This window comes from Mixophyes fleayi, chromosome 11 (genome assembly GCF_038048845.1).
Source record: "Mixophyes fleayi isolate aMixFle1 chromosome 11, aMixFle1.hap1, whole genome shotgun sequence".
NCBI classification, from domain to species: Eukaryota; Metazoa; Chordata; class Amphibia; order Anura; family Limnodynastidae; genus Mixophyes; species Mixophyes fleayi.
Window position 1 is genome coordinate 71,005,789 of NC_134412.1, and position 15,245 is coordinate 71,021,033.

Sequence of the window (15,245 nt, forward strand, 5' to 3'; positions counted from 1 at the left end):
ACTCCACACAGATAAGGCCATGGTCGGGAATTGAACTCATGACCCCAGTGCTGTGAGGCAGAAGTGCTAACCACTAAGCCATCATGCTGCCCATGAGCAAATGAGCAGTGTATTATGGCATGGACTGAGGGAAGGGTCCTGAATAAGGAGCCAGTGGGGGAGTTTGCCCCAAACTCAATTAATTCTGAAGTGACCTAGCACCAGATCATTAGAAGTGCAGAATAGAGTGAGTGGGACAAGAGAGATAAAGGTATACTGGAAGAGGAGACGGTCTAGTTAAAAAAAACTAGACTGCTTGGAATCTGCACATCCCAAATGAGTTGAAATGGATGAGCCGAGTAAAAAAATAATTTTGTCTTCACCAGTGCACACCTATAGCATCACACTGATTGACCTGTATCTTGGGTGTAGATCTAAGGTACACAGTGTAATTTCAGTCCAATTTAATCCTTTTTATACTTTAAGTTTATAAGCGTTCATTCATGGCAAGCTGGGTGCTAAAACATTTTCTCTGTATCCGTATTTTATTTTTCATGCGCACAGATGTTGATGACTAATCCAGGATAATCCCCAAAACCAGTCCTCAGGACCTTTCTACGAGAAGCCCTGAGGTCTAACTTTCTAGACGTACAATTTTATTGGCATTCAGTCAACTACATCATGAGAAGCATCCTGATGTCTTGATGGCATTGTGCAAATGATTATTCTGCTGCTTAGTAATTTTAGTGTGCTTATAGGCATATTATTAATGAAACACTTTATGGGTCAATAAAGTGAAAATAAATAAGGTGACTACATTTCTGATACATTTCTTGTTGAACCATTTGTGATTCAGCAATGTCACTTGTTCCTTTGCAATTAATAGGCCTGCATTCCAATGTACAACGGTTCAGCACATACATTGGCTGTCCCTACATGTTGGTGACTGTGCGCCTTAAAAATCTGCACTGCCACCTAGGTGTAAAGCGGTGTATTACAGCTCCACCGCATCCCTGGAGTTCGGGGGTCTGCTCTGTGCAGCCGTTTTGCCGTGGCTCCGTTGATGGTCTTACAGTCCCTGCTGAAAACCAGGGCTTGTAATGTTTTGGAGGGAGATGAGACCAAAGAGAAGATGCAATTGGGACCATTGAGGCTTCTCGTTGGTCCTGCTTCTATACCCAGGTTCTGCAACCATTTTAAAGTGGTGAACAAGTGTTCCCACCTTTTGCTAGTGCAACTTTAAGGTTAATGAAGTTTGCTCAGGCAGGGTTTACACAGACTTGTAAAGGAAAAGTGCAAGTAGGACGTTATCAAAGCAGATTGTGTACAAAAAAAGTTGTTAGATTGTGGAACAACAAAGTAATTACGTACATAACATATTACTACACAAGTCACATTTTCTGTATAATTGGGTCTTTTCGCTTTTACCAAGGTCCCTGTAAGAAATCTGTCAAGTGACTGATAAGCTATATCTGCATAGTGTAATGCTATGTTCTCACAAACTAAACAATGGTGTAACTCTACACCTCCTATATTTAAGTGATATCATTGGTAAACGATAGGCATAGTATTCAATGTCTGTATCTTTGTTATTGTCTGGACATGTCTAGTTCCCCACAAGCACACACACACTGGGGAGGACTAAACGTTCTACATTACTTTCGATGTCCAACAATGCATTGATCGCAACGTTACTTATTAGCTCTCCGAATGGACTTCGTATCCCACAATCATACCCTAAATATGTCAATTGAAAATGTATTGCTTGTGCGTTGTTTGCACAAATGTACCTTAACATTAAGGTATAATATTGGGACGATTAGTCATATTGATTTAATATAACAGGTGACTCCAGTTACTAAATGGAAACCTGTCCGCCCTAATTCCTAGAGTTTCTGAAAAACCTGCACTAAAGTACAACTGTCAGTCAATGTATTCTTTCCTTAGAGGAGTGAAACCGGTTCTGTAACACGTACTGTAAGTAGAACACACCTTACTGTAACCAATTGCTGTACTGTACCAATCCAACAGGGTGGCACAGTGGTTAGCATTACTGCCTCATAGTCCTGGGGTCATGTTTTGTATTCTAGTCGGGGACCATGCTTTGGTTTCCACTAGGCAACATATTGATAGGTTAATTGCCTTCTGACTAAATTAACCTGCATGTGTGTGTCCTTGTGGTAGGGAATATAATATGCAGGCAGTATATTAACTGTGGTTGCTATGGGTTACTACACACTATTGCAATTTGCACATTGTTTGTATAAATGCCGAATTAGTCTTTAATTACACAACTTGTAAGCAAAGGGTATTTATATCCAGATGGGATTAAAATACACAAAGTGGAAGAGCAAGAATAGCAGTAAGTTTAATCTTATCCCCCGTCCATACCTAAAGATATCTGTGATCTAATTTGTAGTGTACGTGGCTTGGCATAGACTTGTTTCTTTATTTCTGTAACTTTCATGTTTTACTCTTTTGTTCTAACATTTATTTGCTTGTATTAGGTATCCGACTGTTGTAGTGAGAGGTTGGCTTTAAATGACTCCTGCCCTATGGGCCAAAGATGCAGTCCAGGTAATTATGAGCAGGCTGGTAGCCCACAAATGTCTGATGCAATATGCTTATATTTAATTGCAGATTGACTGTCTTAATTTGTTTTTAATGACAGACTGTTGCATAAGTGTAAAAGCTGTGTGATGGCAATATTTCATTATATAATTCCTCATTAAGTGTGCACTGCTTTAATATGTGTTTTATTTATCAGAAAATCCATCTAACTTGTTGTGAAGACCGGGGCACTAGGTATCTGGCTTGCGGGAGAAGTGCAGTGTTAGTTCTGGGATATTGAGATGGGTAGTACTGGTCCGTGTACAGTGCATTTTTCAGTACAAGTTCAGAATATTTAACTGGAGATACATTTAAAATCATGACCTGTAGTAAACTGTTCTGATAACAGGACAGGTGATTCAAGTCAGTGGCTGTACCATTCACAGAAGTATGAGTGTGCTGAGCAACTTCTGAATGATTAAAGTTAACAGTTGTTCTTCCGTTCAGAGGCTGATTAGATAGTGTCCCCTGGATATATTGTGTTAAAGTTTAGTTCCACTCTGACCTTTTCTAATTCCATAGTACACTACATTCTAACTACATATTAAACGTTTTGCCTGTTTGATTAGAATTTGTGGTTTTACTTTCACATGTACTCCAATTACCACGTACACTTCCTTTTTTATCACAGTGCTTGCCTAGTAGTTTCGAAAGTTTTAGAACTCTTAAGACTTTTTAACTGATGTGAACGAGTTCTCTGTACAGCGGTGCAAAATTAGTGGCGCTATATAAATAGATGATGATTAAGTAGCTCCCCCAGTGTACCCCTTCCCCATGTCCCTACACTGTTCCTGGATTCTAGCCATCATTCAGCACTAGTTCACACATCCCCAAAAGATCTTGGTGATGGATCTTGGACTGCAGCCTGTCTTAGATGTTTAAGCTGATTTTTGATTGAAAAGGTATATTTATTTATTTTATATAAAGGTACGAGAAACATACGATGCATTACATTCATACTGCGTCGCAGCGCAGCTGAAAGCACAATACACTGTGAAACATAATCATTCATAGTTTTAGCACAATACAAGACATAAGGTACAAGATATGACATTCTACACTATACATCATGTACTGCACTGACCATGCAAAACTCAATCTGATTCAAATAAGCAATGGATATGAAGGGGTAGGCCCGAAGCTTTATTGAGGATAGACACAAATATACGGGAGGGTGTATAAATTAAGCCAAGACATTTCAGCAAAACTTCAAACAGTGATGGAATGGATTGGATGGGGTAAGAGAGGGGGAGACACAAGCCCAAAGCTTTAATAAAAAAAAACTCATAGGGGGCGAAGGAGAAGAGGGAGACAACAATCAATCCTCTTCCTCTGTTAAGGGTGTTATAATCTTTTTGCATGCTGTGGGTCAGCATGTGACAGTCCTGGATGGTCCTCTTCTCCCTTTTCAAGATAAGGCAATTCCTGGCAAGCCATATAGCGTCCTTAAAGTAGTTCATAAAGTGCCAGGCCTCCTGAATTGTCTCAATTGGGACCCAGGAAATCCATAAAATGAGGATGAGATGCTACTGCCCTAAGAACATCGCCTCTGACTTGTGACTTTTGCCCCTGAAACTCAGCACTTGTCCAGACCTGCAAGAACTTCAGCTGTCACTGAATGCTGGTCAGTGCAGAAGACAGTGACGTCGTCCATGTAGAGCAAGCACTTGGCCACTAGACAATCTGGACGCGGTGTGGTGATGCCTTTTTATCTCTGGATTCTGCCTGATGCACATTGCAAAGAGCTCTATACTAACAAACAAAAAGAGGTGAAAGAGGGCAGCCTTGCCTGACCCCAGACACGAGTGAAAAGGGGGTCAGTCTTCCATCCGTTCACCAACACAGAGCTGTAAATGTCAAGGTACATCATTTTAATGTATGAACAAAACATTTCTCTCAAGCCAAACCTACGCAAGATCCTACGCATAAAATCATGAAAAACATGATCAAAGGCCTCCTGATCAAGATGGACCAGAGCCACATGTGCCTGGAGATCTTTGATGTAATGAACTGTCGCTCAGCAGCACAAGGCTATCTGCAATCCCCTGACCAGGAATGCCGCAAGTCTGATCTGGATGAACAATCTGCCTAATGACCACCTTTAGCCTGTTGGCTAGTACCTTGGTGAGGACCTTGTAGTCCACGTTCAGGAGAGAGATGAGACTCCAATTTTAAGGTCACATCTCTCCCCCCTTGCACTTATACAGAGAAGGAGGCATTCTGCACTCCACCGCCATCTCTTCTTTCAGCTTTAGCAGGTCTGGGCCAATGAGGTCCCACAGCGCTACATAGAGCTCCACTGGGAGACCATCACTGCCTGGGGTCCTACAAGATTTAGCGAGGGAGAGCAGTTCTGTCAATGCCAGAGAGGGACTCTTTACCTGTAGGATCAGTAGTATTAGTGAAACCTGACAGGAATGAATCGGCTGCATCTGTGTCAATGGGCTTAGGGCAGTGTTGGCTAACAAGTGGCACTCCAGGTGCTGTGAAACTACAAGCCCCAACATGCTTTGCCAATATATAGCAGCTTATTGCTGGAAGGGTATGCTGGGACTTGTAGTTTCACAACACCCGGAGTGCTACAGGTTAGCCAACACTGTTTTAGGGGATTAGAGGTTGCTGTAGTAGTCTGTGACGACTCCCATGACGCCCTCTTTCCCCTTTCAGGGGAGTGTGGCTGGAGTGGAGTTTTCTGAAAAAGAAAGTTACATTTCTCAACCTTCTCCAGATTCTCTACCTTGGAATGGAAATGATGCGCCTGGACTCCTCCTCGAAGTGCCTCTTCAGTCCCTCCTTGGACTCAACCAGATCATCTTTCACATCCTAACTATTAAGTTGAAGATCCAGCAGGAACTGCAGTTGTCTTTGCAGCCTCCTGAAGTTTCTCTTCCTCACACGCCTGTTGTCTACCTTTAGCCTGAATGAAACTGTGAATTTTGACCTCAACATATGCCCACCAATCAGACATACAATCAAAATAAAAGGTTTTCATTCTTTCATGTGATGTAGGCATCCCTCAGCTCCTCCAGCACATCCTCCCTTTCCAGCAGAGAACAATTCAATTTCCAGGAGCCTGGGCCAGGAGGAAAACTGTGGACCCGAACCCCCTAGAAGAGAATGGCCCTGTGGTCTGAGAAGAAGCAGGGAACCATAACATGCCTATTCTGCCTCACTGCTCTCGAGTTAGACACAAAGTCAATCCAGGAACGCACTGAGCCATCCGGGTGGCTTCATCACTACTGCCCACTACTATTGCCCTGGTGGTCACGAGCTGGGCCTGCAGGGTCTGGAAAAGCTCCAAATGCTCATTCTTACCTGGGAATGCACACACAGGTTGGCGTGATAGGCTCACCAGCCCAAGAGCTATCTAAGAACGGAATCTAGTGTGAAGAGGCTTCCCCTGATAAGTATGGCGACCCCCGCAGACTTGGTCCCTCCCCACAGACCAATAGAAGGGCTCATAAGACCACTGCCTAACCAGATATCTATAAGAGCTAGAGAAAGGAAAATAACATTCCTGCAACATGTAAACATCACGTTTATGGCTATCAAGATGTTTAAGCTGATGATCAGGTTGGATATTGTACAGGGCAACTGTTTGGATGGCTGCATCTTCTGCTCAGTTAGGTGCCACATTCACTACACACTGAGCTTCTTATGGTGTTTGCCCCACAACCCTTACTGCCAATCTGTGCTTGGCTGCAGTCCAGTAACCGAAGGATGACCCTAGATCGACAAACCCATCCAAAATCTAGTGACTTTTATTTTATTTTTTTCTTCCTTTTATACCTTTTTACAGCTTTGTCCACTAACATTATATGTAAATGAGTGTGAATAGACCTATTACACTAGCATTTTATGCTAGTGGAATAGGTCTGAGTGTGTTGTTTTTCTTTAAAAAATAAAATATATGCTCAGCTATACTATTAAGCTTATTTTGTGCTGTTCAGCTCGTTAATAGACAAACAAAAATCTTATTTTAAAAAATTAAAGTCCAATAAGAGTGGTTGGTGTCATTCCCACTATTGCATTGTGATGGAACACCACGTTTACAATGCTGCGTGACCAGTTTCTTGTGCATTTATGCCTGCTAGCAGCGTAATAGATTGTATTGGTAAAAATCGCAGCACATGGAAGGTGTGTTTAAAAATCTATCCCTAATACTTGTCTAAGGAATGTCATTTGTTATGTGTTTTCACTCGTGGGAATAAGCCCTAGAACGTTGTAAGCAGTCATGTTCTTTTAATAGCATGTGTTCTGTCTGAGGCTCACACCCAAAATCCATTCAGTTTACAGGTGGCGTATCAAATGACATAATCCTTAGAGCCTAGCTGAGTAAGGAATGGGGTGTATTTCTACTTGGTATGTAGGGTGTAAGCAGCAGACAGAATAGTTTAGTTGTTGCAATGTCTGCTTTTCATAGTTGACGTTGCCTGGACGTAAATACAATTCGGTGCTCCCTCTTTGCAAAGCATTAGCTCTGGTTACTTACCTCCTGGTTTATTATCCACACAAGTGCATTAAAATCAGATCTGTGTTGCAGATATACTGTAACTGAAGAATCTGGTTCCCCTTCTCCTCTACAGCACTGCTTTTGCGAATTGTTTTTTGAGTTGTTTGCTTATGCACAGCTTTTATCTTCCTGCCACAGCATTTTTATGGGATTCACATCTGGGGGTAAATGGATCAAGCTGAGAGTTTTCCCTGCAGCTCTGAAAAGTGGAGATGTTGCCTATAGCAACCAATCGGATTCTAGCTGTCATTTTGTAGAATGTGCTAAATAAATGATAGCTAGAATCTGATTGGTTTCTCAAACCCACCGGAAAACTCTCGGCTTAATACATCCACCTCCTGGACTTTGTTTTGTCCATTTCTAAACCTAGATTATTTTCTGTCTCTAGCCAGTCAGTTGTAGATGCTGCTGTGCAAGGGATCATTGTAGGATGGTCCACTGTCTGTCTGCCTCACATTGTCCTCCTCAGTATTCTGATGTTAATTCGGAGCTCATGTTGACCTCAATGATCCAGGTGGCTGCAAAACAGTCTCCAATCATATTCCTTTCACCAATATGATTGGTTGGTATAAGGATCTTGGGGTGGTGCGCTCTCTGGTTATCACAAAACATCTCCACTTTGGTCTTGTCTGTTCAGAAGACATTGTTCCAGAGCTCTTGTGTTTTGCTTAGATGTTGCTTTCCAAACCTAAACCCTATTGCAATGTGTTTTGTTTTGTTTTTCTGTTTTTTTTATTTTCTCTGGATCCCTGGATTTAGTTTTTGGGTTTTCTTGGAGCATTATTTGGCCTGATCTTTATGTTAACTTGCTGGGATGACTACTTCTGGGTAGAGATGCTCAGGCTCGGTTTTCTGAAAACCGAGCCCACCCGAATTTTGGGCATCCGAGTAGGCTCGCGAGCCGGCTCGTTACTTTCGCGCATCCTCGCATCTGAATAGAGGCAAAATGTCATTGTTGCGTTGTCTATTCTCACAGGTTCTGGATTCCATAAGTACCTCCCTCCCTCCCAGGAGCCATTGCTCATACAGAAACAGGGGGTAGCAGTGTTCTTGACAAAAATTGACTGGAAATTAATGTTGTTGAGGTTAATGTAAGGATAAAAAAAAGCCAGATTATGTGATTTTATTTTTTTAGCAAAAAAAATCGGCATCTAAAACACGCAAGGGCGGTTTTACCAAAACGCAAAGTTAATCCAGATCCAAAACACAGGGGTCAGTGAACATCTCTACTTCTGGGAGGTTGGGAAACTCTCTGCAGTGTTCTCAATTTGTAAATCTCTGTAAAATGATTGAATTCACACTGTTTTGAAATGGCCTTGTAACCCCTTCATGGAGGTCCCATCTTCTCCCACTTCATTAGTGGGCAGATTGCGGGAGAATGGTCTTCTCTCCCAGGAGAACTGAATTCAGAAGTCTCTCAGACAGTCTGGGAGAGTGGACAAGTATGGTGTAAACTATTTACCATTCCATGTGCAACAGCATCTTACAGTAGTAGGTATTTAAAACAATGAAGTCAAGGTGGAAGCCCTTTGAGTCAGTGCTTGTGTTTACTGCATTTTCAGAGCATGATGCATGCCAGATTTTAGAGAATTTCTTAGACTGTTGCACCTTTTGTTAGGGCTCATGAGTGCAGGATTGCTTTTCAATGATGCACTCTCTGCTTGGCATGGAAATGCCAAGCAGAAAACAAAGTCAGGTAGTGTGTATTATGTCGTGTTAGTCACCATATCCTGCTGCAAATTATAGAGACAAATAAGCTTTATACATAATATCTTGGTCGTGTGTACATTAAGAGTGTCATCTGTCCAGAAGAGCTTGCAATCTTTAAGATGCTTCCTTACAATATATATACATGGTTTTTAACTTTTTTTTCAATGTCTGATCTATGGAATTTGTAAGACTCTGAACAGCAACCTTAGTAATTATAGTAAATGATTCCTGATGTGTTTAACATCCTGTAACTGTTGTGTTTATTTACACTAGGGTGTTATCGTGTATGGACTAGTAACGGAAGCATTTCCTGCATTAAATGTGCTAATGAAACAAGCTTGGAAATCCCGCAGAATCTGACAGAGTGCAGGAACAGTAAGTCAATCAGTAGCACATGTTGCATGTAGTACCTAAGGGATGCACATGTTTCTTTTCTTTTTTCCCCAATAATAAACTGTTGTAATCGGGTGTTTGTTTTGCACCCTCAGCCCTATCATTTCCCAATGTATTTCTCTCCAGATGCCTCTGACACTACTGTCATCAGTCTGTTCTTATGCTGCATGTGGCTGCTGAAGCAGTGCATCCAGTTAGACAGGAGTGTCGACATTACACTGTTCCCTAACACTTAAATAGACATGTCAATCCACCTGACAAGGTGGTGTTGGCTGTTTTGTTCTGTTTCACTGCAGGTGTTCCACAGGTTACTATTACACTCGTTTTATTTATATACCACCAATCCCATTACACAACACTGTATAGAGCATGTTATAATTCACACCTATCCCTGCCCCATTAGTGCTTATATTCGATATTCCCTACCCCACACACCATTTTTCCAGATGCCAATTAGTCTACCTGTGTGTGTGTGTGTGTGTGTGTGTGTGTGTGTGTGTGTGCGTGCGTGCGCGGGCTTCCTCAAACGCTCCAAAAACAAACACAAGGAGAACATACAAACTCCACATTAATGGGACAGAATTGAACCCATGACCCCAGTACTGTGAGGGGGGTCATCTTCTGTCTGACCAATAATAGTTTGCAAAATAAAAATAGCTTTATATTGCTAACTTACAAAAAGCTAATGATATTTGGACAGTTTGAAAATAAAAGAATTGAGAACTTCTTATATATAGATAAGTAATTGATGTAGAAAATGTATATTTTAATGTTATTGTAATGGCACAAGATGGTGCCAGCAATCTTGACAGTATTGTTCATAATTGTATTATAGCAAAATGTTTGCAGACTATAATTTAAGTCCTTTTATTAAAAGTTCATCTGAGTGAACACAACTGAGATTTGGCAGGCAACTGTGCTAGTGCGCCCTCAACTAATTAGCAGACATTTACCAACTCAAGATCTCTAAAACTACCCTTATCAGCATAGTGAGTGCTCGTTCTCCCCAGATGCCCTTCTGTGCCTGGAGGGGATGTCTGAGAGTGGCTTCTAAAAGGAGGGCCCAATATGCACAGTGCAGAGTGCTGTAGAACCTTCGGTCAGGTCTTCCATATTGTGTTGGAGACGAGTCCAGGGTCGGTTGTTCCCTCCTAAAGTGACCGCATGAATGCACCTTCCCTCTTTAGATGTCCAGCTATCATGCACTGATTTGATTGAGGTTTACAAATAGGTCTAGATCTCTAAAACGAAGTAGATGTCTTATACAGACCTGCAGATTGGTAGGGGACAGGACGCTTGGAGTTGGGTGGGGCAACTGACAGTAATATCACACAAATCTTTTCTGATCATTTGTATACCGATAATGTTTCTGCAAAATGTTTGCTTATTTAAACAACCTGTCCACCTTGTTCTTCTGAATACTCGGCGTGTATACCATGCTGTGCTGATCTAGTAAGAATTCTGCATATGTAGTAAATAAACACCAGTAAATTCTTGGTCTGTGAAATACTGAAAGTATTCCTGTACAATGTTAATTCATCATTTTAATTGAGTAAGTCGTAAAAAGGAGTATTATCTTGTTTGCACATTTATTTCCCACTGAAATCTAAGGGGAAAACATTGTAAAGTGTTATAGTATGCAGTTTATTAGAGAGTCATGCTTTGATGAGTTTATTTTGTACTGTGCAGACGTGTCTGTTGAATTGACATGGTAAGTGGCTGTGTATATCTCAGAATATGCTGTTCTTTGTTGCTTCCACATCCGGCAGTATAGTTGTGTGAGAGGCTTACACTCCTAGACCAGCGTTCTATAGATGCGTCAGCCCTGCAGCCCATTACAGCACATGTTTCGAAACACAGGATAGATAATACATAGTAGATTTTTACTATGGTAAACAAGCAAGATGTACAGTCCTGTGTTCCTGGCGCATGTCTGCATGAGCTCTTGGGAAGTTTTCAAGTTTAGATACAAAAAGTAGCCTCATCCTAATTACACAATGGTCATTTTCCACTAGTAAATAAAATGTTTTGATGAGGGACTGTTTAAAAGGACTCATGGCACAAAAACGGATTTTCATGGGTGCCAATTTCATATGGTGATGCAGGACATTTCATATGGGAAGGGAACCAGCATTCGGTGTGGCTTTTCTGTTGGGAGACCGACTAATGACTAACTGGACACTTTGAAAATATTTCCTGTTTGCTGCTTTCTGGAACATCAACAACATCCATCAGGGGTTGCTGGTGACTACATAACCCTTACTTCATATTACAGACTTTAATTACAGCTATGTAGCTCTTGTTTTCCTAAACTAATGTGACAACAGTACTGTAGCTCTAACACGGTCACCAGACTTCTCCGACATGGATTCGTTAAGGAGTTTGGATAATGTTGGTGTTTACAAGATAATCCAGACTGTTGGTGTGTAACTTCAGGTCTCTCTGAACACAGTGTTTGGTTTGAGCTTGCTGCTAGGGACAGTTTGAGTCTAATATGCTGGGACAACGCCAATATTAGAGAAGGGCACCACTATCTGCTCTTTGATTTGCTGATACCTTCAACTCCCAGAAATAATACGGGCTCTTTGGACTTTGTCCAATACATAAAATGGGTACTGATGCTGCTTGTTGGTTACAAATGAATGTGAATTAGAGAGGAATTAAATGCAGCTTTAAGACTATTATTTATAATAATATATTGTCTTTGACTTATAAGACGCCACAAAGGGTACACAGCGCCGTACATTACATATACAGACAACAGAACCAAGACCACATGATACAAACACAGGTGACAGGGTAAAGCAAATCAGATAAACCCTGGGGCAGATAGTGAAAGGGATGGTAGAAATCAGCGAGAAGTAGGCCGAAGCTTAAGAAAACAGGGCTAGGGAAGCAGGCCAAGAGGTACAGAGGGTGATGGAATAGTAGAAGGAACACACAAGGAAAGAGGGCCCTGCTCATGAGAGCTTACAGCCTAAAGGGAAGGGGGAGACACAAATAGGGTGGTACTAACTGGGGGAGAGAGCCAGGACAAGGAAGTTAGGAGGAGGACTGATAGACTTGAATAAAGAAAGATCGTTCCACAGCAGGGGAGCAGACTTGCATGTGTTTCACTAGATGTGCACTTTTGAGGCATCTTGTTACTTACACTTCACTGTTCAGTTCACAAAATAGTTTATTCCATCATGTGTATGTGTTGGGCCCACTGAAATCTTTGTGTGGCTGCATACACAAACTGTGGCGTATGGACCCCCGACTACACCGTTTGGAACTGTGACCTTAAAATGCATTCATGTGACTGAAAGCTAATCCATTATATGCTACGTGTGCAAAACAAAGTACATGCAACCTCTTTCCTGCACACAATCACCATCCTTCACCTGCAATTATCAGGAAAATGGATATTAAGTGTACACTTTTATTTATTGCAAATTTAATAATCCATAATTTGAAATATCTTTGACACATTCAAGATGGTGGTTTTATTTACTGAAGCATTAATTCTAGCATGTTTTGCTTTTGCTGTTTGTTAGTTACCGCTGATGCATTGGAAATCCATACGAATATCAGCCTAACCCCGCCTGTTCCTCATCACTTGAGTAAGTGTTAAAGTTCTATATTCTTTGTGTTTTCTTGCTGAATTACTTCTTGTGAGTTGGAGGCATAGTCAGTCATTGGTTGTGCAACCAGGGTGGTCCTATAGGACATAATCGTACTTTGTGGCTGGAATAAACACTTGTGTATTATGGCTTCCTCTTACCAGAGAACATTCTGTAGACCACCACTGTGTTTTGTGGTGAGGTGTAGGGGTGGTTTCTATTTGCTTGGGGAAACCAGGTACAACGAGTAAGCCCAAAACACAGTATTGCTCAGATTTGGCTTACCTCTAACCTAATGATCAGCGGAGATCAATACACTTACCTTGTTTGTGTGTGTAATTAGCTTATCACAATATGATAAGTGTGTGAAAACAAGTAATGTGTGGTTATATTGGACTGTGAGACCTGAACGCAGGGTCGCTACTTGTGTGGCGAGCTTAACTTGGAGAGCTTAGATTATTTTCTGAGCTATAAAAGACTTTAATGTGGAGATAAAATATATTCTCCCGGCCTTGTATATGTGAACAGTATTCTGCAACACTGTGCAAATAGATCACACTTAAACCTTCTAGTTTTGCTTGTTGGTCATGCCCATCCTGTGCTGTATTTGTGAATTCACATTTCATGGAATTTACAGTCTGACTAGATCGGAAATGAAAGCGGTTATATCATTGTGCTGTGGTGCGCGGTAGGGGTAAGACTAGGAAAGATTATTGCATGTTATGCCGATGGCCTTTAACATTATGCTGCCACCAAGTGCGGAATGGAGCAAATATTCAGAGGAACAGTGTTGTAGTCTCCATTCTGCATTAAGCGGATGTACCCATTCTGTTTTCTGCTTACAGGCAATCCCGGGATAGCTGCGTCTCTCCTGCTGGGGACTCTCTTCATCAGTCTGTTCCTCGTTCTGTCTGTCGCCTCATTTTTTTACCTCAAGCGTTCACACATGCTACCAGAAGTCTTCTATAGAAGGAACAAAGGTGCGATTCACGTTGGAAAGAACCTAAAATATAGGCCCCTATTACATTATATGTGGCATAATGGAAGCTATTGTGTAGATCAGGCCTGTCCAACCTGCGGCCCTCCAGGTGTTGTTAAACTACAAGCCCCAGCATGCTTTGCCGGTAGACAACCAGTTGATAACTGGAAGGGCATGCGGGGCCTTGTAGTTTCACAACACCTGGAGGGCCGCAGGTTGGACAGGCCTGGTGTAGATATAAGTGTATTCTGTCACCAAGGAGTACTGTGCTTCTATAATGCTACAAAGCTGCACATGCATTTATACAGGTCATAGCTCTACAAAGTACCGCAAGTTATCCTTCTAAGGTACAATATGAAGAAGTTATCTTTTGTAAGTGTTCATAAAACTGAAGTCACGCTAAACTCCGTCTAAACACATAATATAATTTGTTACAGACCAGTATAAAGCAGAAATGACTAGGATAGAGTGACTATTATATCTTTCAGCCCTACCCCCTTCCACCCCTGGCATTGAGACATAATTAAATGTCCTGTTTCATGTAAGACATTGCTAGTCATTCAAGTGACCTATTTTCCAGCTTGTGATATTACATAACAGTCGTAAACATTGTTTTCCTTCAGTTTTGCTCTCCATTGTTTTTATTTTTACTTTCGTTAACTATTTTTCTGCTATACCGTAAACAAACGGTCTTACTACGTTTTTAATTTTCTTGTTTTTATCTTTCTAACACCTCACCTTGTTGTAATCTGTTGTTGCTTTCCTCTCAGAATGAGAACATTTCATGGGACTTTGATATAATTCTGCTACTAATTTAAGCGACTAATCATTAATAACACGCTATAAATAGAAGGCATTAGTAACTAATGCCTTCTGTTTATAGTGTGTTGGGCATATTTCACAATGGATAATGGAGACCAATTGAACATAACTTGATAACAATATAGCAGCATAAATGGGTGTAGTACCTATTCACGGTACTGACTACCCCGACAGATGACAGCACGCCACAAGGAGTCCGACTGAAAAGTAGGCCGACCTGCAAAAAGTAGTACTTATCGGAATACAGATGTCTTCAGATGACGACTCGCTGTGTTAGTACTAGTATAGTACTAACTTGTCAATAGTACTTGTCATAAATGACAGGCGGCTCCGTCCATCGCTGCCTTAAAGGCGAGTCGCACTTGAGGATGACGTCATTTTGGGGAGCCGGCAACATAGCGAGTCGTCAGCTGAAGACATCTGCATTCCGATAAGTACTACTTTTTGCAGGTCGGCCTACTCTTCAGTCGGACTCCTTGTGACGTGCTGTCATCAGTCGGGGTAGTCAGTACCGTGAAACTGACTACCACCGGCATAAATTGATAGAGAGGGATTTGCTCACTAGAGCTTGCAATCTAACGGACATGTGGGTAACGAAGGAAATCATTTGTATATCAGACCAGATAACTAGTGTATA

General features: G+C 41.5%; 1 protein-coding gene across 7 annotated transcripts in view; it reads left to right on the forward strand.

The window, feature by feature from the left end:
• Positions 1-15,245, forward strand: part of C11H1orf159 (chromosome 11 C1orf159 homolog) — a 29,800-nt gene that overhangs the window by 10,749 nt on the left and 3,806 nt on the right. For all 7 annotated transcript variants that reach the window (XM_075191519.1, XM_075191517.1, XM_075191523.1 and 4 more), the window contains 4 exons: positions 2,487-2,556; positions 9,086-9,187; positions 12,742-12,807; positions 13,653-13,787. In XM_075191519.1, the coding sequence (XP_075047620.1) occupies positions 2,487-2,556; positions 9,086-9,187; positions 12,742-12,807; positions 13,653-13,787 (373 nt within the window). The remainder of the gene's footprint in view (positions 1-2,486; positions 2,557-9,085; positions 9,188-12,741; positions 12,808-13,652; positions 13,788-15,245) is intronic.